Source organism: Cryptomeria japonica, chromosome 7 (genome assembly GCF_030272615.1).
Source record: "Cryptomeria japonica chromosome 7, Sugi_1.0, whole genome shotgun sequence".
Taxonomy (NCBI): domain Eukaryota; kingdom Viridiplantae; phylum Streptophyta; class Pinopsida; order Cupressales; family Cupressaceae; genus Cryptomeria; species Cryptomeria japonica.
In genome coordinates this window covers 566,487,565-566,509,533 of record NC_081411.1, presented here as the reverse complement: position 1 = coordinate 566,509,533, position 21,969 = coordinate 566,487,565, and the positions used below count along the sequence as shown (strand labels likewise).

General features: G+C 36.2%; 1 protein-coding gene across 3 annotated transcripts; it reads right to left on the bottom strand.

Annotated features, from left to right (window-relative positions):
- Positions 1-6,385: 6,385 nt before the first annotated feature.
- LOC131036306 (pentatricopeptide repeat-containing protein At1g15480, mitochondrial) lies at positions 6,386-12,751 on the bottom strand. 3 transcript variants are annotated; one of them, XM_059209407.1, is made up of 5 exons: positions 12,529-12,751; positions 11,879-12,422; positions 8,202-9,597; positions 8,007-8,094; positions 6,386-7,346 (listed from the first exon to the last, which is right to left on the bottom strand). In XM_059209407.1, exons 1-3 carry the CDS (start codon positions 12,561-12,563, stop codon positions 8,326-8,328), a joined length of 1,851 nt encoding a protein of 616 aa, XP_059065390.1. In that variant the 5' UTR covers positions 12,564-12,751; the 3' UTR covers positions 6,386-7,346; positions 8,007-8,094; positions 8,202-8,325. The 3 variants fall into 3 exon arrangements, with proteins under 3 accessions (XP_059065390.1, XP_057824143.2, XP_059065389.1); XM_057968160.2 differs by having other exon boundaries at positions 8,007-9,597; XM_059209406.1 differs by lacking the exon at positions 8,007-8,094.
- Between the last annotated feature and the right edge of the window lie 9,218 nt (positions 12,752-21,969).

The window sequence follows — 21,969 nt, the reverse complement described above, 5'->3', positions numbered from 1 at the left end:
ACTAGTAAGCACAAGAACTATCCCGGACCCAGAAACAGTCAACGAAGAGCAATAACTAGCCGAAAAAGAATCCAAATGGACTAAAATTTTGGAATTAAGCACATGAACCAACTTGGAGACCAAAAATAGGATCTGCAATGAAAAGCAAGCAACTACCGACCCCTACCGGTAGGAACACAAAAAATTGCACACTGAACTGAATAAGGACTAAACTAAAAGGAAATATTTTTGGTCGATGCAAGATTGCTCATAGACTGGGGATGCTCCTGCATCAAACACCCTAGGTAGAAAGAGATGTTCCATGAGAGGCAACTCATGAACATCGAAAAGGATTCGGGATAAAGACCCCATGCTCATTTATGATCCAAACATCTTCCTTAGTTGCAAACGTCTTCTTTAGCTCCTTTGGGACCTCAACCAGATTCTCTAACCCCTGACTCCCTTCGTTTCTCTTCCTTTGCTTCAAATCTGCACATTGTCTCTGCTTAGTGCTCTCTTTCTTCTGCAACTCTGATTTGTTTCTGCCATAAGACTTCATCTGGTTTTCCACCATAATCTTTTTTTCATCCTGTTCTATATGTCCATCAGGCTTATCTATCAGACCCTTCTATAGACTCATGCCATCTTCCGGTATAACCTCTGCAACTGGTTTTTCAGTATTGCAACTTTTCTCAAGATTCGGGTTCTTCACCTCCCTCTCTTTCTCCTTTAAAGAAGTCAATGTGAACTTATGTCCATCCTTATCAATGGTGATTAGGTTTCTTCTACAGTCATAAATAGCTCCTATATCAAACTGCCAAGGTCTTCCCAACAAGACATGACAAGCACTCATAGATACAACATCACACAAGACCTCATCTCTAAAAAGCCCAATATTAAAATTCACCAAACATTGTTCCTTTACTTCTAACTTTTGATCATCTTGTAACCAATTTACCTTATAAGGACAAGGGTGCTCAAGCCTCTTCAATCCAAGCTTCACTACCATCTCCTCAAATACCAAATTATCAGTACTTCCACTATCCGCAATAACCTTGCAACACTTACCACCTGATTTGCACACAGTTCGAAAAAGACTCTTTCTCTGAGTAGATCTGGTATCTTCACTGCTCTGCTCCATCATGACTCTTCTAAACATAAAAGATTCTCCTTGCTCCAGTCAATTCCAGTAGCTTCACCTTCTAGTTCCTCATTTGCCACATAGCTTCTTGTCATTCCCTGCTTACATTCATAAAATTTGTGTCCATTTTCTCCACACTTGAAACATTTGTTGGGAAATTCTTTGTTGGTACTGCCACTACCTTTCCTCTGTGTTTTTTGTTATGGTTCTTTACTCCACTTAGGTTTTGATTCCTCTTCAACATTATGCTTCTTTGTACTCATTTGACCCTTGAATCTCTCCTTCCCTCTAGGGTTATTCAGTTGTCTTCTTCTCATCTTCTCCTCGGCCTTCCAAGCATATCGGTAAGCTTCTTCAACTGTGGAAACCCTCAACATACTCATCTCATTCTTAATGTTATATGCAAGTCCATTTATGTACCTCGCCACCTTCTCTCTATCCACCCTCTATCTCCAGATCTAATCATCACCTTGTAGAATTCCTCAGTATACTCTTTCACAATCATGTTTCTCTGTTTCAGGTTCTACAACTTCTTGAACAATTCCAACTCATAGTCTCCCGGTATGAACTTGGCCTTTAATCTTGCAATAATCTATCTCCACTGGCTAATCTTTATTTCACCATTCTCCACTCTGTCTTTCTACAATACTTTCCACCATAAGGCAACATGCCCTTTCAACTTAGTCTGTACCAACCGGACTCTCTACGGGTCCTTAACATCCGCATACTCAAAGTAATCCTCCAACTCTCTGTTCCAATCAATCAGATCCTTTGGGTTCAGCGTTCCAAAAAAGTTTGAAACTTCCACTTTATGAACTTTACTTGCTTGTGCCACTGCTCTCAAGAATCTTTCCTCTGTTTCGTCTTCTGGTCCTTTAGCCTCTTCCGCTTCAAGCTCTTCACCGACTTCTTCATACTCATCCTCAGACTTCAAGTTCCTCCACAAACCAGCCAATGCATTCCAGATTTCGTTCCTTACCTCATTCTTGAAGTCCTCCATCATCTACTCTACCCTCCGGAGATTCGTCCTTCTAGGTGGCATCTCCTCTTCTGCTCCAGTGAATTGCCTCAACTTGGTGATCTATTGAACACACGTGCAGTTTGCCTACAATCGACGATTTGTCCACCCAAAGGAATGCCTCAAGATTCGCAAACAACTCTTCCACCAACTAGTTCATAACCAGCTCTGAGACCAATTGATGCAGTCATAACCGGTAAACCCTCAAAAGAGAACTGACCGACTTATGCAGCAAGAGTAACACAATGAAAGCAACAAGAAAACATAGCAAGATTATAGAAACAGATCATATTGTTTTTTAGAACCTTTGGCAACCAACTGGTTATCATCATACAGCCATCATAGAAAATCCGGTAGACAATCGGTTGCATGCAGGCTACAAGCCAGATAGAATCCATTCAAAACACTAAGAGTCAACCGGATCACTAATCACGAATCTAAATCTTTCTTTTGATTTATACTTCTTTTGTACTACAAATGATTACATAATAACCAATATATACCCTCTGGAACATATCTGGGTCGTCCACAAGAGATTACATTTACCAATGCAGGAAAATGAAACGTGTGACTAGGTTGGCCCTAAAAATGAAAGAAACTCCTCTGGAAAATAACAACCAAGAAGTGTGGATTAGCAAGAAGGTCGGCCACATGCCAAAGGATGTCAAACGAAACCCCAAATAGATCCACACGCCAAGAAACCACTCCGAAAATGAAGGAAAACCAACTAGTAAGCACAAGAACTGTCCCTGAACCCAAAAACAATCAACCAAGAGCGATAACTAGCCAGAAAAGAATCCAAATGGACTGAAAATCTGGAATTAAGCACATGAACCAGCCTAGAGACCAAAAAATAAGATCTGCAATGAAAAACAAGCAACGACCGGCACCTACCGGTAGGAACACAGAAAACTGCACATTGGACTAAACAAGAACTAAACTGAAAGGAAATATTTTTGGTCGATGCAAGATTGCTCATAGACCGGGGATGCTCCTGCATCAGTAAAGTATGTGGTGTGTGTGATAAGTAGTATGTGGGGGATAAGAGTATTAGATTTACATATACATATCTGTTAACAAGAAGATAAAAGAAAGATCATGAGAGAAAGGCAGGTTTGTGAGAAGGATTCAGTGTAGATTGGGTAGCAGATTTGTGGAGTACTTCGCAGATTTTGAAGAATTTGTAACAAATTTATGAAGAAATATGTGCAGATTTGAGAGATCAAATTGTCCATCATCAGTTGATATAGCAACATTTTCAGGGTGGAAATTCAATAAATGTGAAGTGGGTTGGTGCTCACGAATTTAGATTTGGGAGTTGGTGCTTCCAATGGGTTGGTGCTCACGACTTTAGATTTGGGAGTTGATGCTTCCAATGGTTGGTGCTCACAAATTCAGAATTGGGAGTTGGTGCTTCCAGTGGGTTGGTGTTCACAAATATTGTAAAAGAAGATATTCATATAAACATTTATTTATGTGGTTTTCTCTCGTAAGGGTTTCCACCTATATATCTTGTATTCTACCCGTGTTCATATTAGTTAGATCACATATGAGCGTTTGGATGCAATGAATATGTTTAGGAGATAAGTTATATATTTATGATTGAAGTTGAAAAAAATTAAATTGGTAAAAGATTGATGTTATACTGATTCACCCCCGCGTCAGTATAACTGTGTGCTCTTTACTTCTATCACCTACAAGGAAATGGTGAATTGAAATGAACAAGATCTTTTGATCATGAAACTACCCTTGAATAACAGTGTCAAGTGAATAATATCAATAACGGTGTCAAGTGAACAATATCATGACAAACACAACTCGCACATTCACTATCTCAAAACTCTATCACACTGGAAGATATGGTCATCAAAGCTCATCACAAACTGAAATTTGCACTTCTGCTTCTTCACATATGTGTGTGCATCTTTCACAATCAATCTACATCAATCCATGCATCGATTCACACATCCACATATCTTTATATCCTATCTTATTTAATGAAATCCTCGACTAGGTCGGCCATAGACATAATATACATAAATTATACAAGGGCGACCACCATGATTAACTGCACTAAATGCAGTCCACTCCAAGATATAAAGGGGACATAAATACATTGCAACAAGTCTTCCAAAGTTGATTCCAACGAACTGCACACACTAACACATCCTTCAAAGTCGACATCAAATGTAATGTGTAGATAAAAAATAAAACACATTACCCAATCGGCCCAAAAACCCATAACAACACATTAAATAACATGGCGTAGATCTTCACATGCCACAATAAGAGCCATAACAACACTCTAACTCAATCTACAATGTATATCTGGACCAAAAGAGTATGATCCAAATAAGATAAACCAACGGAGTCAACCAGAGACCAACACAACTGACCATATCAAACAACAAAACAACATAACTTCACTTGTTGTGCAAACCAACACATGAAATCTAAATTGGAACACTACATGAACTATATGAACATGTCCTCCAAGCCACAACACTTCAATCATCATAATGGAGCAATGTGGAGCATTCTCCGAACCAATCTTGACATGTGACCTTATTGTTAGCAAATTGCAACAACCAACTTCAACATCTGAATAGATAAGGACTTGAAAACATGATAGTGCAACATCCATAGAACATAGACATTAAATCTAGAACTACAAGTCATCATCTTCAAAACCCGGAGGAATGCAAAGCATTTTTTCATAAATACTTTAAATATTATTTCCTACATATTTCAGCTTCCACTACTGTCACCTTTCGGAAACACCACATACTCACTCAATATCATCACCAATCAACATAACAACATCCGAACACTCATTTTCAGACCATATACCAATGGCAACATATAGATAGACAGTAATGACCACAACTACATTGAAGACACAAATGAATAACTACAACTTCCTCTTCACCTTTGTCACCGATCCACACAACACAAACTCATCATTCGCCTATGACATCAGTGACAACACAACTCAAGTGTCCAACAAATATCGATGACAATACACTGCTCCATATCTGCAAAAATGTTGATGTTCAATATCGCATTGTGTGAGAGATGGTCGAGAGTGTACAAGGATTGATTGAAAAAGTTAACACTTGAGATAATGTTGCAGATTCTCTCACGAGGTCAATGACCATAGATAAGTCTTCTTGGTGTAGGAAGGACATGGGACTTGATCATTGTACTTAACTCTATGTTTATGTATCTCTATAGGGTAATTTACAATGTATGATGTCAAGTGGAGACTGCTAGATTTAGGTGTCAACAACCTTGTAAATCCTTTAATTATTTGTTCCCCAAAAATTATTTTTTAACCAATGATGGTGAAAGAACTCATGTAAAGGCAAAGTTATAGTTACCTTTTGTCTTCTAGGATAAGGACAAAATAGTTAGGCACTTCAACATTTGTCGGGAGGTTTAAGTGCATGTATGACAATTATGGCAATCATTGAGAGTCCCTATGAAAACATTTATAGATGATTGCTATATTGGTTTATGGTCACCCAAATTGGCTAGATACTATATGATAGTTGTAAGAAGCATCTATAAGAGTCTATTTTAGGAAGTTGGCATGGGTTTCTCGAAGTGGTTTTTCTACCTAGTATTTAGTGATACCACAATGGTGTTCACTTCTTGGAGTTTCTAAAATTGGGGCCTTGAGCTAGTGTTTTCTATCAAGCTTTGTTTAGTTGTGCAGGTAACAACATTTTGTTGGATTCTACAAAGTGATTTAGAGAAGTGTATTGCTATTGTAATCTCTCATTGGATAAGTAAATATACTTACCCCCTCTCTACCATGGAGTTTATTCCCTTATGGGTTTATCCACATAAATCTGGTGTTATGGTTTTCTTTGTCTATCAATGATTCTGCAATCACATACATTAAGTGTTAATCTTTGGTTCTAGATTTGCAATTACATTTGGTTTAGGTTCATATTCCAACGTTCTTCACCTTATTTTAGAACAATATAGAACACAAAATATTATATAATATATAATATAAAATTTTAATAATATCGAATATCCGATAATCGGATATCCAATTTACTTTGTATTGTGCCATGGCTAAATTGTGGATAGTTCTTTAATAGTAATTTGAGAATAATAATAATCCTTTTAATAATAATAATATACTGAAATGATTATATATAAATAAATGAAATAATATAAGGGTCATTACACTTAGTAAAATCCTACTTCAAAAAGGGAACATTACAGATAAGCAGCAGAAAACACTATCAATTTCTAATCTAATTCAATTATAAAGCCACCATAACAAAATCAAAGTTCTTGCCTGACCAAAATTAATGGTTGTCACAATAGAAAAAACTAATGTTCCACAAGGGTATGTCCAGCACCACAACCAAATGTTGCGTGTTTGTCTGCATGCACGTTGCGCGTGTGCGTGTGTATGTGCGTATGCATGCATTGATATTGCAAATAACATAGTGATAGATTTGTGAAAAGGGTGTGCTCCATGAAAGTTTGTGGTTTCAAAGGCCTTAATTTGAGATTGGTCGTGGCCCTGCCTTGTACCACAAGAAGGAATGTGGCAATGGTGCTGCCCCACAGACCCTAGGATGGATGGCTCCACCCCCAAACACCCAGCTACCACTGCCCCACAGCCATCTCCAAATCTAGGCACTTGGTCCCCCCATCCCAAAACTCAATGAAACCTAGGAAAAAATATAAAAATCTGCAATTAACATTAAGATATCAGCAGCAGAAAGCAGTTGATTTGTTCACAACAAAAGTGATGATTTCTAATCTCAGTTATGAAGCCACCACGGCAGGTACAAAAATGTTGCCTTAAAAACTGGTGATTTTGTCAAAATAGAAAAATCTTTAAGACCTGCAATCAACAATCCAACTCTCCCATTTCAAATTCCACTCAAGGAACCTTCTAGTGCACATGGGGGGTGTTGCAACATCTATTTAAAAGCATGAGGAAGTTGTATTGCATCATTGGCAACTTGTGTGAGTGTTGTACTGATCAAAATTAGGAAAACTAAGCTGTAGAAACCATTTGGCGTTTAACAGTGAGCCATATGAGCAGTTTTCAATTGCATCTACTCTTTGCACTTGTTCTTGGTTATCAGTAATAATCAAGGAAACATGCAATTGCTGCTGTCGATTCTAATTAACAGATCATATCCAACAGTTCATTGCTTCTTGAGTGAGATTGCTCTGCAAAAGAGGGAATAGCAATGATAAATAAATAAACTGAAGAAAATGTCATGTTTCAAAAAATGTACTTGGTAAATCTAAGAAAAGAGCATCTATAACAAACTAGAGAAGTAGCATATCCAACTATTTAGATGTCAAACCAATATTCCAGCACCCGTCTCTTATTGTTCAACAAAATATGACTAGTATATCTATATTTAAAAAAATATAGGTAAATTATGCCAAGAGATATCTAATAATAGAAGGGAATCTGACGATTGCAACAATATTAGTAGTATACAAGAGTTTCAAAAATATGGATAATAATAGAGTTGCTTAAGTATGTACCAACATTATCTAAGACGACAGCATTTCATGCATTTACCTATCATTTGCATGTCAAATTGTTTCAAAATTGAATTTTTGTTTACGGACATTTTAATGTCATTGTAGATGCCTCTCGGCATAATAATATCTTGTGTAAATAAACAAAAGAAAAACAATTTATTCTTTTGGCAATATTAAAAATGACTTTTTAAGAGTGAGAATGCTCAGGTTAATGCTTTCACATCTTCATTCTATCTAACGTTACTTTGGTGCTTGTGTGCTTCACGAGAGAATCATCCACAAAATTATTAAAAGTATAATCTAAATTTTGATATGGAAGCTCCGATCATTTACCAAATTTTCGCACTGGTTCAAGTTGAATACAAACACAACATCCGAAAGGTAGAGAGCTTGCCTCCAAATCATGTGATTTAATATTTCACTGCAAAACATGCCTAGCATCAACCTAGCTAAAATTGCTATACCTTGACAAAAAAATAAAAATATTTTGGCTTGTTTCCTTTCTAAAAGGTGAACAAGTTAATGTACCATGATATCTTATAGGCAAATGTGGAATCTGCAGGCTTGAAATCCATATGTTCATATAATTCAGAAAATTTGTGCCTACACTTCAGTTACTTGGTAAAACAGGTTCGAAGATGCTACCAAAGGTTCAATCAGGTAGATCAGAACTATTTGATTGCAGACGTTCCTTCTTGAATGCATTCACCTGTTTCAGCATAGCACTAATCTTTTCATTCGGGCGAAGTTTAGCTGCCACCATTCTTTCCTTGAATCCATGAGCAGGAGTATGTGCCTTCAGGTAAGCTTGCAAAAGACACTCATGTGATTGTAACCGCCCACGATAGCCATTACTAGTCAGATTATCAAATATCTTTTCAGCATTTGCAATATCTCCTTTTTCTGCATATTTCTCTAATATTGCAATGAATGTCCTATAATATGGCCGTTTTTGTTTCAGCTTACAAATTTTTAACAGGAAAGCATCAGCCTTTTCCACATCACCTAATTCCAGATAGGTTTTAATAATTGTATCACAGGTACTTGGTTGAATCATGATCTGATTGTCAGATATTTGCTTTACAAATTCCTTTGCTTTAAGAAACAATTTATGTTTAACATATACCCCAAGAAGTGCACTGTAGGCATTGGGTGATGCCAATTTTATCCCAGAATTCAGCATTTTCTCAAACATACTTTCTGCCTTTTCAATTTCGTCCAGCTTTCCCCAAGCACTTATCGCAGCAACATAGTAAGAATGTGAAATTTTAGGAAAAGAATTAATTGCATTCCAAACTCTTTCTACATCACTAGCTTTACCAATATCTGCATATAAATCAAGCAAAATTTTCAGACCATAGCTCTCACCTTTGGCAGTAGCATTATCTTCCAGTTCTTTTATTAATGCTTCTGCCTTTTCCAAATACCCAGCACGGATATAACTTCTTGCAAGTGTTGCCCGAGTTTGGTTGTCAATCTGTATATCTTCTGCTTTAATAGTCTCAAGAATTTGCTCCATTCCAACAATATCACCCACAACACCCTTAGTATATATCAGATGATTGTATGTGAATATATCAGGTTTTAAATTTTCACCTTCCATCTTTTTTAATAACTCAGAAATTTTCCTCTTGTTGGTTTGCCAATAAAGCTGCAGCAGAGCATTATAGTCAAATGTACAGTGGGTAAACCCTGCGATCTTCATTTTGTTGAAAACCTCTTCAGCTTGTTTTACACGCTTGGCACGTGAAAAGTTCACTAAACGGGTTTGGTGAACTTTGTATCCTCTCATTTCTGATGGTATAGTCTGAAAATACTTCTCAGCTCTAGTAATACCATATAGCCTGGAAATCAAATTCAACCGAATAGCATGATCACTCTCGTTGAACATAGAAGACTTTTTTGCAAACAACCAATTTAAAACCTGCACATTAACCAAAAAGTAAAGTGAGGGGACTAGTTTGCATTATGACACTCTACAAACAGTGAATTGTTTGTTTTAGTTTTTACTCTCCCTTGCTTATAAAATTATATACTAGGCATATACATTTCCTGCAAATTGTGAGATAGTAATATCTCTGCTTCCCCCAATTGCAAATACCACGCAAGGGAAGAAAATGAAAAGGGATGTAACAAGATATAAAAGTTTAATTCAATCTTTTTGAGTTATTGGATATGGCAGATTGAGTTATTGGATACGGCAATGTGAATAAGTTCCTTTAATTACCAATACACAATGGACTGAGAAGGCATGCTAGTATGCTCTTCAAACATAGCTGCAAAAATATCAGACTTTTCCAAAACATGATAACATCTGTGACCATGGCCTATATGACAAAAAAGAGGACATGAAACCAAATTTTGATTTCAATAATAGACCAATTGGTGCCACTTCCCTGAGAACAAAACAATTATTATTTATGGGTTTATTCTGTTTGAACCCTTTGATATGTGATAGAAAGATTGGCAACCTCAATAGCACTATGACTGAAGGCCACAAAAGGAACGTAAAGACATAAAACACAAACTTTCCCAACTACCATGGACCCAGGCCAGTAAAACACAAATGTCCTGAGAACACACAGCACAGCAGACTATAAAGGTAAAAGGTTCCATATTGTGTCCAGTGACATTCATCAACCACAAAGCCTGCATAGCCTAATCATCAAAGCATCCTACTTGTGCTGGGGGTGCGTTTCCATACGACACACAAAACTTGGACTATTTTCTGGAGCTCAGTACACAGTAACACTCATTGGAGAATGCATCATTAAGCTTAGCCGCTATGCTCCCCAAAGTTTTGGGGACGGGGACAGAAAGGGGCAGTGAGTCGTGTTTCCAGTTCAGGGGTGCTTTTGGGCATTTTTTAGGAGACAACAGGGAATGGCTATTAAAAAATAGCAAAATTAAAAAACATATAGAAAAATTTCAAATATTCTTATCATAACATTGATATAACAATCATTGTCAACATTATAGAAGCTTAATACATAACATTAGACTTGAGTTTTGATTTCAGATGAGAATTGACACAAATTAACAAAATTCAAATGCTTTCATTGTCAATGTGCATACATGTTAAAACAGGAAATGCCCAAAGGCTCCAAGTTTCAACTATCAAATGGTAAAAACAGAGAAAATATATGGCTGTCCCTAATCAGCAGATGCAACTGGTAGGTTTGTAACAAAATCAGAGATTGAGTTTGAATAACTGCTAGTATAAGGGGCTGTCTACGGCAATGAAACATTTCAGAGACGGGGACAGGGGTATCAAGGCAGGGCATGCTTCCCCGGGAAGCACAAAGCTTAGGCCATCATTTAGCTTGTAAGTCACACTTAAAGGCTTACACAGAGGAACCATGTAGGCTATGTTTAGATTGAAAGACCAAAAAAGAAAACATTCTGACCTGAAATATGAGTGGGAAATATTTTAGGATTAGGAGCTCCAGCCAGTGGTAGTAGTCTGAAATAGAAGCATGACAGTGCCGGCTTGAGATAATTCAGAAGATTTTTGTGTCAAATGGCAAACCATTGCAATTCAAAAGAGTTCCAAAACCTTCTTAGAGCTCATTATCAGTAGTTTGGGTTCTGATTCCAGAAACCTTGTAGCATAAGAAGACAGCATGATTTGAAAATAGGACTACTTTACAGGGGCATGGCTCCTAAACTTCGCCATTTTTCTTTCCAATAAAGATTAAAGTTGAACGAAACCCCTAAAGCCACTAAAGCGTAAAGGACCATTTTATAGAGTAAGGACTCTCCACTTTGACCCTTTTTTCTCCGAAGAAGGATTAAAGCTGTTCAAGACCCCTAAAACCAGAAAAGCACATGGGGCCATTTTACACTTTTCTTTCAATCAAAGATTACAGATGAACAATGCCCCTAAAACCAGGAAAGCACGTTCGATTATTTTTAGGGTTAAAACTTCTAAACCTTGACCAGTTTTTCTTGAACAAAGCTGCTAAAACCAGGAAAGCACATAGGACCATTTGCAGAATTCAAACTCCTAAAAGTTGACCATTTCATTTTTTTCAAAAAAAAAAAGTTTAAGGTAGAACAAAACCCCTAAAACCAGGAAAGCACGTAGGAACATTTTACAGAGTTAAAGCTCCAAAAATTAGAGTTTTTTCTTTCCTTCAAAGAAAGACTAATGCTTAACAAAACCCCCAAGACCAGGAAAGCTAAGAATGATACAAGACACTAACCTGGAGGGCTCGTCCATACATTCTTCCCCTTTGAAGCTGATGGATAATGTAGTTAACTTCTTTTCTGTTTAAGTCATTACCATCTCCAACCCACTTATCAACTGTAGCTTGCACATCTTTGTAGCTGCAATGTATAATATCTGCAAGCAAGCGTTTAGACGCTCCATCACCTTCAACTTCAGCTTCTGGAAAATCAGATTCAACCTGAGATTCTCCTTCTGAGACCTCGCCTTCTGAACCCAAATCTAAAACCTCATTAATGTCGCTGTCCGACACCGAAGCTTCTTCAGGGGGCAAGTCTAGCTCAGACAAACCTTCATCTTTATTCTCCTCTTTCTTATCCGCGCTGCCCGTGACTTGTGATGCGAACCCGCGTGGGATTCCCGGATAAACGGCAAAGGAGATGCTTCGGCCGATACTGTAACCGTGTGCCTGGACTGAGCACTCATGATTAGACTCCTCGCCTGAGGGCACTTCATTGCACTTTGAGCTACCCAGTAAATTTGCAGCAGATCTCAATGCATAGACATGTTCACTACGAATCCTGCCATTAACGAGTAATTGTTTCAAAATAAACAAAAAGAAATGTCCGCTTTTACGGGCTTGTTTTCACATTTAACTGTATAAAGGAAACATCTGAAAATACTTACTTGAACTGATTTGCTGATCTTCGTAACGCCCACATGATTATCGAGCAAGAAATGCCGACTTTGGTATGGGAACAGAGAAAATACGGATTGCTCTTAAACCTTGCACTCTGCGCCTACACCCGGCATTGATCCTTAAACCCTAAAAACCCTAAAATCTCAAAACATTAGAGAGATCGTTTCTGTTTGTGATAAATCTTTATCGATTCAATATAATAGTACTTTTTGTGATTGGTTTATAAATAATATGTATGTTGTTATATATAAAGAGGGAGAGTTGGGGAAGGAAAGAAATTATTTCTTTCTTAAATTTGTATTTTAAGGATTTGTTAATTTTTGTATAAAATAGTTTTGTTATATTTAGTAGGAGCATTTCCAATATTGTGAATTGAAGTGTAGTGTGGTCTATTGGTGAACAACTCATAGATAGCCCACCAAAGATTAAGTCTTTTTTAATATAAAAGCCTTTGTGATGCTTTATGGATTAAACCTAGATATTGATGTTGAAGAGGTGTATTTAACTTGGACAAAATTTGAAAGTGGATTTGACAAATTACTATTACTTGAAATTTGAAAGTAGATCTATAAGCAATTGGAACAAGATGACTACACTATGTAACTTTTGAAACTATTTGATGATATGGTTCATTTCCATGAAATGGGGTTGACCTTTGCACGTTTGTGTGCAATTTTTAACCTAATCTATAGATCTAAACTTCATTGATTTTAATGTTTGAACCTAAATTGAAGAGGAGTGATGCCAGCAAACATCATTTAGGAGTTTTCTAGGCAAAGAATAATCTCCTTTGGTGAAACATATGTTGTTGATTCAATGGTCTAAGGAAAAGAATTCAAGAGAATAAGCAAACATGTAGTATTGCCTAAGACAATTGATGTAATTTGTTGATGCAATGTTGATGTTGTGGGGTATCTCAAATGCCCATGCTCAAGTGTTACTAGATTTTTTTAAATGAATCGAGGTTTTCATAAATTGCAATGCCCTTAGCTTTTTCCCAAGACATTAATGAGTAGAAATAGGATGAACAGATTTTTCACGTTGTAAGTGTGGCATTCGCATGTTGTATTGCATATTTCACATGTACAAGGTGTCATGACAAGCATAATGACACCCATAACACCCATCACCAATGTACCAATCATGGTGGCGCAATGGAAGATTCACTAATTATGTGACAAAGTCACCATGACAATCATATGAGAGAATGGAGCTTCCCCCATGATGAATATCAAACACTAGTCCATGATCTTTTTCGCTGCAAACATAAGGAATAGAATGAGAGTGACATCCAATCCATCACACATCCAAAAGCAATACAAATTAAAATCCAAAAAGCAAGGAATATCTAGACAAGAGGTAGGTTCATTGGGAGACAAGAGGTCTAAACCAATTAAAATATCAACTAGTTGATTTCATACTAAGGCATGTGTAAGACTCCAACAATGGGTAGATAACTGGGCATAACACCTCAACTTAGAGACTATATGTCTTCACCAGGTAGTCATCAATCCCATTATTATAGCTAGTTTATCTAGATCAACCTAGGGACGTAAAGCTTGAGATGGGATAGCACTGTTTGTTTACTATCCTAATCCTAATGACAAGAGATAAAGAAACAAATAACCGGAAAGGAAATAATAAAAAGTAAGTAAATCTGGTAGCCATTAACTACCTCTTATTAAAGTAAATGTTGTTGAAACATGTTCTAGAATAACAAAACTCTAATCAGTAAAAAGAAACTACTATGTTTAGTCCTGGCTACAGGAACAATCACATAATAGGGTTTTTGTGGCTACAAGAATAGTCAAGCACTTAAAGCTATACTATGAATAGAATTGGAAACAACTAAAAACTAAATAAATGGAATCCTCACCAAGTGGGCCCTTTTGGATAATTCTTCCTGTGATTAACTTCAAACTCAATTACTATGTATTCATAATTCATCATTCACTCATACAGATAGTAGTTATAACATAAGCTTGTTCTTTATTTCAAAATACTCGGTTCAACAAAACAACAAATCACATATCTTTCAACCAGCCCTTTTTGAGAATAGGCTTAGTGAATTTATAGGAAAGAAACACTATGATTAACTAACTACTACAACCGCTCCACTCCTTAAAATCAGGAGGATGGCTTTTATTGAAAGCATGAAAACTAGGAACAAAAAGTTTGAAACAGAATAGGATTGTGCTCATGGTGTTTAATCTTCGTTATATTCTCCTCCTATGTCTACTCTACTAGTGGACATGGTGAGTAAATGAAAGGATAATTGTTCTTCAACTAAATCAAAGAGTCCTTGATTGCTATAACAACTGGTTAGCTGTTTGTAATTATTTTGACTCCTTCCAGGTCTGTTGTCTTTGATTTCTTCAAGGCTTTGTTGCAACTTGGCAACTGCATTTACTACTTCCTCAACAACCGAAGACACCTTCATAATAGCTGCATTCAAGGGGTTAACGTGCAAAGATCCTTTTATATTCAAAATCACTTAAAACATAGCATTTATCATTATTCGTAACCAAAACACATTCATTTAGCATTTGTGGCATCAATTCAAAAAGGCTTCAAGATATTGCTTAAAGTTATGGTTTAAAAACAGATATAAGGACCATATAATGTCATGTCTTTTAAAAACATAAAGGAGTCCTCAGCATAAAAGATCTAATTAAAACATAAAAAATGGAGCTCATCACTCCCCTAGACTTAATCTTTTGTTGGTCCACTAGTAGAAGGATTTTGATTCTACTACCAGGTTAAAAGTCTAAAGTCCCCCACAGTAATTTCTCTTGTAGTCTTTACAACGGGACTCCAATAAAATCCCTAGTCTTTAACCAAACTCTCCCACCTTGATCTTTCTAGATTAACATCATAGGATGTAAGATCCTCCTAATATGGAATGGGCCACCAAAGCAATGGTGGTTGAAAGATCAACGATGTCCATCTTTCCTACAATGGCTTGCCTAGATGTATGTGGTTTCCCTTAAGAGTGTTGCTTGATAGTCCTGTAGAGAGTGAGGCTCTACTCACTTCAATTTATCTAGGAAAAAATTCCACATCCAAACTAGGTGCCCAAAATTTGTTATGGTTGAAGTATCCACCATTGCTTCATATTCCTTGTGAGCCTCTTCTCTTAGAATCATGACTTTGCCCTTCTCTTTAGGATTATAGATGATTTGGTTCCATTTATCGAATATCTTGTCGAGGTCATCTACTTCAGCTCACAAAGGTATTGGAACAATTTGTTCCATCTCCAGACAGTCTTTAAATTGCATGCCTCTATTATTCTCATTATGAATGTAAGATATAAATGCCCTCAGATGTATATCCCCTATAGTATACAATGGGTTCCATTGTGGATCATATGGGACAACATAATTGTGCAAATAAAATTCACAAAGCAGGTTTCTAAGTTGAGGAGTGGAGGTTTTATATGCAAATAGGAAATCATCGGGGTTGATGAGAGATGAATATAAACCTGAGAGATCCTAGACAGTTTGTAGGAAAAGTAGAAATCCCTTAGATATAAGTAATAGACCCCAAGTGGTGGTCTACATTTAACAGGTTGTGGGACAAGAGTAGTTACCTATTCCATTATGATTTTCAAATTATTTATTTTTGCATTTTTTCCCTTGAGCTCTTTCTGCGACTGCTCTTTTTCTTCCTTCCATGCTCTCTCTTCATCCTCCATTAGCTTCCATAATTTAATTACAATTAAAGCCCATGAAAATGGAGGTGGCATATGTATGCCTAACTTGACTGTGTTTCCCTGTTGATGATTATTCCTTCCTTCTTTATTACCAACTACTACTTGCTCTGTTGCTACTACAAGATTTTCTAAACCATTAACTGGTTGCTCTTCATTCTTAGCTTCCTCTAGACTGGTTTGCCTTTGATTAACCTCAATACTTGGCTTAATGTTGAGTTCAACTTGTATCCCTCCAAAATGGACTGACATTTATTTTGTTTCCTATGATGAACTTCCCTTTGCATCCTTATCTCTCTCAAAATGATGAGAAGATGATAGGGATGAAGGTGTTTAAAACAATGAAGATTGCACATTAGGGAATTGCCCTTCTTTTCCATCAGTTGGAAGTTCTTTTGTGTCAGTGCTTTGAATAATAATTTTCTTAGTTGCTTTCTTCTTACTCTTAAACCTCTTCCTAAGCCTATGGTTGCCCCTTACAACCTCCTTAACAACCCTTTTTACCTTCTTTATGGGTTTCTTTGCTGGTATGGTAGCCTTTTTCACTTTTTTAGTGGTTGCAAGCTGCTCAGATTCTTTGGCCTTCTATTTCTGAGGCTTATGACTCGTGGGAATAGGAGTTTGAGTTTTAATTTTCTTTTTGCCACTCACCTTCTCCTTTCCAACTTCTTTTGTTTTCTTATTATTGACCTCCAAAGGTCGAGTTGAAACAGGGGTTTCCTTAGGAGTAGAACTAGGGCTTTCAACTTTCTTATTATGCTCAGTTAAATGGGTAGTTTCCTTAGCAAGGTTTTCACTAGAGGATGAAGTAAAAGTTGGTCTAGAAGAAGCTTCTTATGTTCCTACGGCTCTAGGCCCTATGTTTTTTGGATTAGCTCCTTTTATTTTAAAAAAATCATCCCAAGTCATCCCAGGGTTTGTTTCTTCTAGGGTCTTTTCTATAAATGATTGAATCAAACAGTAGTGAGAGACAGAGTGCACATTACCTTTTTGGACTTTTTATGTCATTTGCTTCAACATGTTGTAGAGAAAATTTGAATTATTCATCAACTTCCTATGTCGAAGATTACTCGGAAGTTTAAAATGTACCAAATGGAGTTGAGATTGCTGACCCTCACATGAAGTCAAGTATTAGATAATATAAAATTCTCTAGGATCCCATTCTCGTGGCAAAGATAATATTTGTGTGCCTTATTTGGTCACTACTAATGGCAAATCACCATGCTCTATAAATTTAGCCCTAGTTGTCTTGGCATCACGCTCTTTAGGATATGATTCTCATGTTGTAGGCAACCCTGTTACTTCTGCAATTTGTTGCTTTGTAACATTAATTCTTAAACCCTTGACCATTGCTTGGTCATTCTTCACAATACGAGAAAACTCCAAGGCCATAACTTCATTGAAGTCATAAAGCTTCAAGAAATAGTATAACCATGCACAATCTCTAAATATTTGGTAATCTAGGTCTTCTCAAATAAGGGTGTGATCAACTGGTTCATGACAAATAGGGGAGCCTCCCATTTCTACAAAAAAATTTCACAAATGCAAACCCCAACTATGACCAAAATCTTCTAGTTATTGCTTACTTTTGTAACCTCGGATATACCTTCCTTTCCACCACAATTTTCCACACCTCTTTCTAATGAATATTACTAGAATTCACATTGTCATGGCTATTTATGTTATGAAAAGGTCATGACTACATAGATGATGTTAAAAAAAAAAGTAATGGCAGTACAACAATAAAATAAAAATAGGAAGTAATAAATGGCCTAATTTGGGGTACATGCAACTATTGAAAGCTTATTATATGTTTATCAAGGCATTCCTCTAAATTATCAACACACATAATGACATGACACTTGGTCAATTCCCTCCCCCTGACTTAAAATAGAACAGGTGTCCAAACATGTAGAATTATGGAGGGGAGTTGCCAATTTGAATGCTCAAATGAAAATATTTAAGGTGACAAGAAAATGATAAAAGATACATTCTAAGTAATAATGAATAGAAAATATCTTTTTTGTACCTTGCATTGAGTTGAGTGATATGACGAGCTAACAAAAGTTGTTGCACGTGTGAAGCTAATAGCAAAAATATTGAAATGATAAAATTTATGTTATGCAGTGATAAAGAAAAGGAAAGTGGAATGGGATGGAGATGACATGGAATGGAAAGTGGTTTAGAGGGTCGCCACATAATTGTGGAGACTTTATTATGGAAGGATTAAATTAATCCTTATTAAGCATTTGGTGAACCCAAAGGTCCACCATCATTAGCTACAAGAAGAGTGTGATCACTGTTGTCCACAAATTAGTGTATGAACTCTTCTTTGCTAGTTGGTTTATGGTAGAGACGTAAATGGTGCATGTTCACCAACAATTTAAACATTACATCAGCCAATGTTGTGAGTTTAACAACACCATTTGAGAATACTTCTACAATTTTGTAAGGACCCAACCAATGGGTTTGAAGCAAGTGCCCAGGTTGTCCTTATACCTAGAACCTTATAAAAGAGCCCAATTGTCTGCTTTGAATTATTTTGCCTTAATGTACTTGTCATGCCATTTACCTCTTTATTGTTGTATTAATTATGTATTGTTGTATTAATTATCATTTCATCTAATTCATTGAGATGCATTACCCTTTCTGCTTGGGCTTGTGACAAATTCAATCCTAGGTCCAAGGTTGTTTTGAGAATCTTATGTTCAAACTCAATAGTCATTATTGTTGTTTTACCATATACTAACTCAAATGGAGTGAATCTTGTTGTTTTTTTTCATGTTGTTTTGTAAGCCCACACTACTTCTAGTAGTTGATTTGCCCAATATTTCCTATGAAGTGCCACAATTTTACTTAAGATGGCTTCAATTTCCCTGTTAGTCACTTCTCCTTTCCCATTGGCCTATGGATGATATGGAGTAGACTTCTTGTGTCTGATATTAAATTCATTTACCAATGTTGTGACTAGATTGGATGTGAATTGAGCACCTTGGTTTGTGACTATCTCTCTAGGAACTCCACAGCGAGTAAAGATTTATTCATAAATAAACTCAACTACTTTGTTATCTCTGGCATGTTTCATGGCTTTGACTTCAACCCCTTAAGTGATATAGTCAGTAAAAAGAAAGATATATGACTTACCATTGGAGGGTGGATCAATAGGTCCTATAATTTAGTCATACCCCATTTGTCAAAAGGGGCGATAACCACTTGGGGATGCATACTAATTTCATTATATCTTGTTGGTCTTCCCATCTGTTGGCACCTATCACATTCATTTGCATACTTCATTGCATCTTTGTGAAGACTAGGCCTATAATACCTACGTTCAAAATCTTCATTATTGTTCTTTTGGTAGCAAAATGGCCCCCACATGGCTCATCATGACAAGCATGGAGAATGCCAAACGTTTCATATTCTCTAATGTATGTCCTCATCACATTGTCTAGACCTATATAAAATAAGAATCTTGAGATCCAAGTGAATGGAAAAATCATCTCTATTAGCCGCCTTTTCTCTGTTGGAGAGAAATGTGAAGGGACCTTCCCTTCTACCAACTAGTTTGTGATATTTACATATCATGGTGTCTTGATTCTGATAGAAAAAAGATGTTCATTTAGAAATGTAGGTTCTTGAATGTTATTTGTCAATCTAGAAAAAAAATATGCTACAATATTTTCTCTCCTAGTTTGTCAATGATAGTTGTATGCAGGAAAAGCGGGGCGATGAAACTTAAAATGTGAAAAATAAAGCTCAAAGAGGCTTGTCCACACACCCACAGGACTTCTTGGTGCAAGTTATGGAGTCATGAAGAATGACTCAACTTCCCAAGGTTGGTTCCATGGTTCTCTATCTCACAAGGTCCCTCAAGCCAATGCCTTTGCTCTCAGATCACTGAGCAAAGTGGCTTAGGGATGACAAATGCAAGAACGAGGGATGATTATGATTGATTTAGTTATGAAAATGCATCCTATCTATGCATGATTCTACAAATGCAATAAACCAGATTATAAGATGATAAGATAAGTAGCAATACTATCCTAACATGATATACTAGTTTATGAGTTAAGCTAATGATAAAGGAAATAGTCTAAAATGCTTATTAGATTAATTCCTATTACAAAGAGAAGTTAGATGTGTTAATAAAATTGAGCATAAATGAGATACTAAAAGCTTTCTTGGATCTAAAATGGAGGAAAGAGAGCTCTATTTATAGTAAAAATAGGGCAATGGATGGTCAGGATTGAAAGAGTTAATCAAGCATCAAGTTTGAAAGTTGTCAATCCATGTTTTCAATTTTCACCAATGAAATGGTGACAATTGTCAACATAAGGCTGGTTGAGAGGAGAGGTAAGAAGCATTAAATGCTTGAGAAGACCTCATGGTTACCCTAGGAGGTAAGGGTTAAGGTTAGGTTAGGGTTATCCATTGGATAAAGCTTTTACCCAAGGGGTAAACTCTTGTGCAAAGTTTAAAGGAATAACCATGGTCAAAGCAATAAATGCTTGATGAGACCCTTGGGTTAGATGGAGGTTAAGTTAGTCAAAAAGTCTCTAACCATGCCACTAAGGGTTATTTAACCATTAATGGTTTGAAGACTTTGGGGACAAATTTATAAGAGTCCTTCCAAATTTGGGGGTATTCAACAAGTTAGCTTGTTGAATGGATAAAGGCTTTAATGCCTCTTGAAGACTTTACTCCAAATTTGAGATTTGACCTTCTCAAATTTAGGGAAAAGGGATAATGGATGGGTTTGGTGCTAATTGATTAGGATTAGATGGATTTTAGAAGAAATTAGGAATAGGGTTTAGGATGCAAGTGGGAGATGTAGGAAAATGCAAGTGGGTGAGGGAAAATAGAATTAATTAAAATAAATTACTTTATTTCAATTTGGTTGCAATTTGGGAAATTGAATAAATTAGATTTATTCAATTTGGGGTAGACTGTTAATTAAATGTAAATTTAATTAAAAGGTAAGAAGAAGAGATTTAACTAAATAAAATGATTTATTCAATTAAATGATGTAAAGGACTTAAGTGAATTTAACTAAATAAATTAAATAATTTACTTAATTAAATAGAGGAATGTGGGTGATTTAATTAAATTAGATTTAACTAAAATAGAGGAATGAACATAAAATATTCATTTAGGAATATGGTCATTTTTATATGTCTACAATAGTAATATTAAATTCTTGCATAAGAAGCAATCATCTAGCAAACCTTACTATCACAAGAGGTTTGTTCATCAGATATTTAATTGCAACATGATCGATATGGAAAAATACTTGATACCCTATGATATAGTGTCTAAAATTTTTCAAGGCGTAAATGTAAGTGATCATTTCTTTTTCTATGACAATGTAATTTAGCTATGCCCCTTGCAAGTTTTTACGAATGTAATAGATTGCATTCTCTATTGCTCCTTTTTGGCCCAAAGTTGCTCCTATGACATGATTTGAAGCATCTATATAGATGTGAAATGGGATGGTCCATTGAGGTCCTTTGAGGATAGGATCTCAATTCAAAGCATTATTAAGGTCTTGGAATGCCTTATCGCACATAGGTGTCCATTGAAATTATGCATCCTTAGTTAGCAATCCATACAATGGGTTAGCTATCTTGTTGAAATATTTGATAAACCTCCTATAGTAATCGACATGGCCCAAGAAACTTCTAACATATTTTTTCTTGATAGGAGTGGGAAGATTAATGAT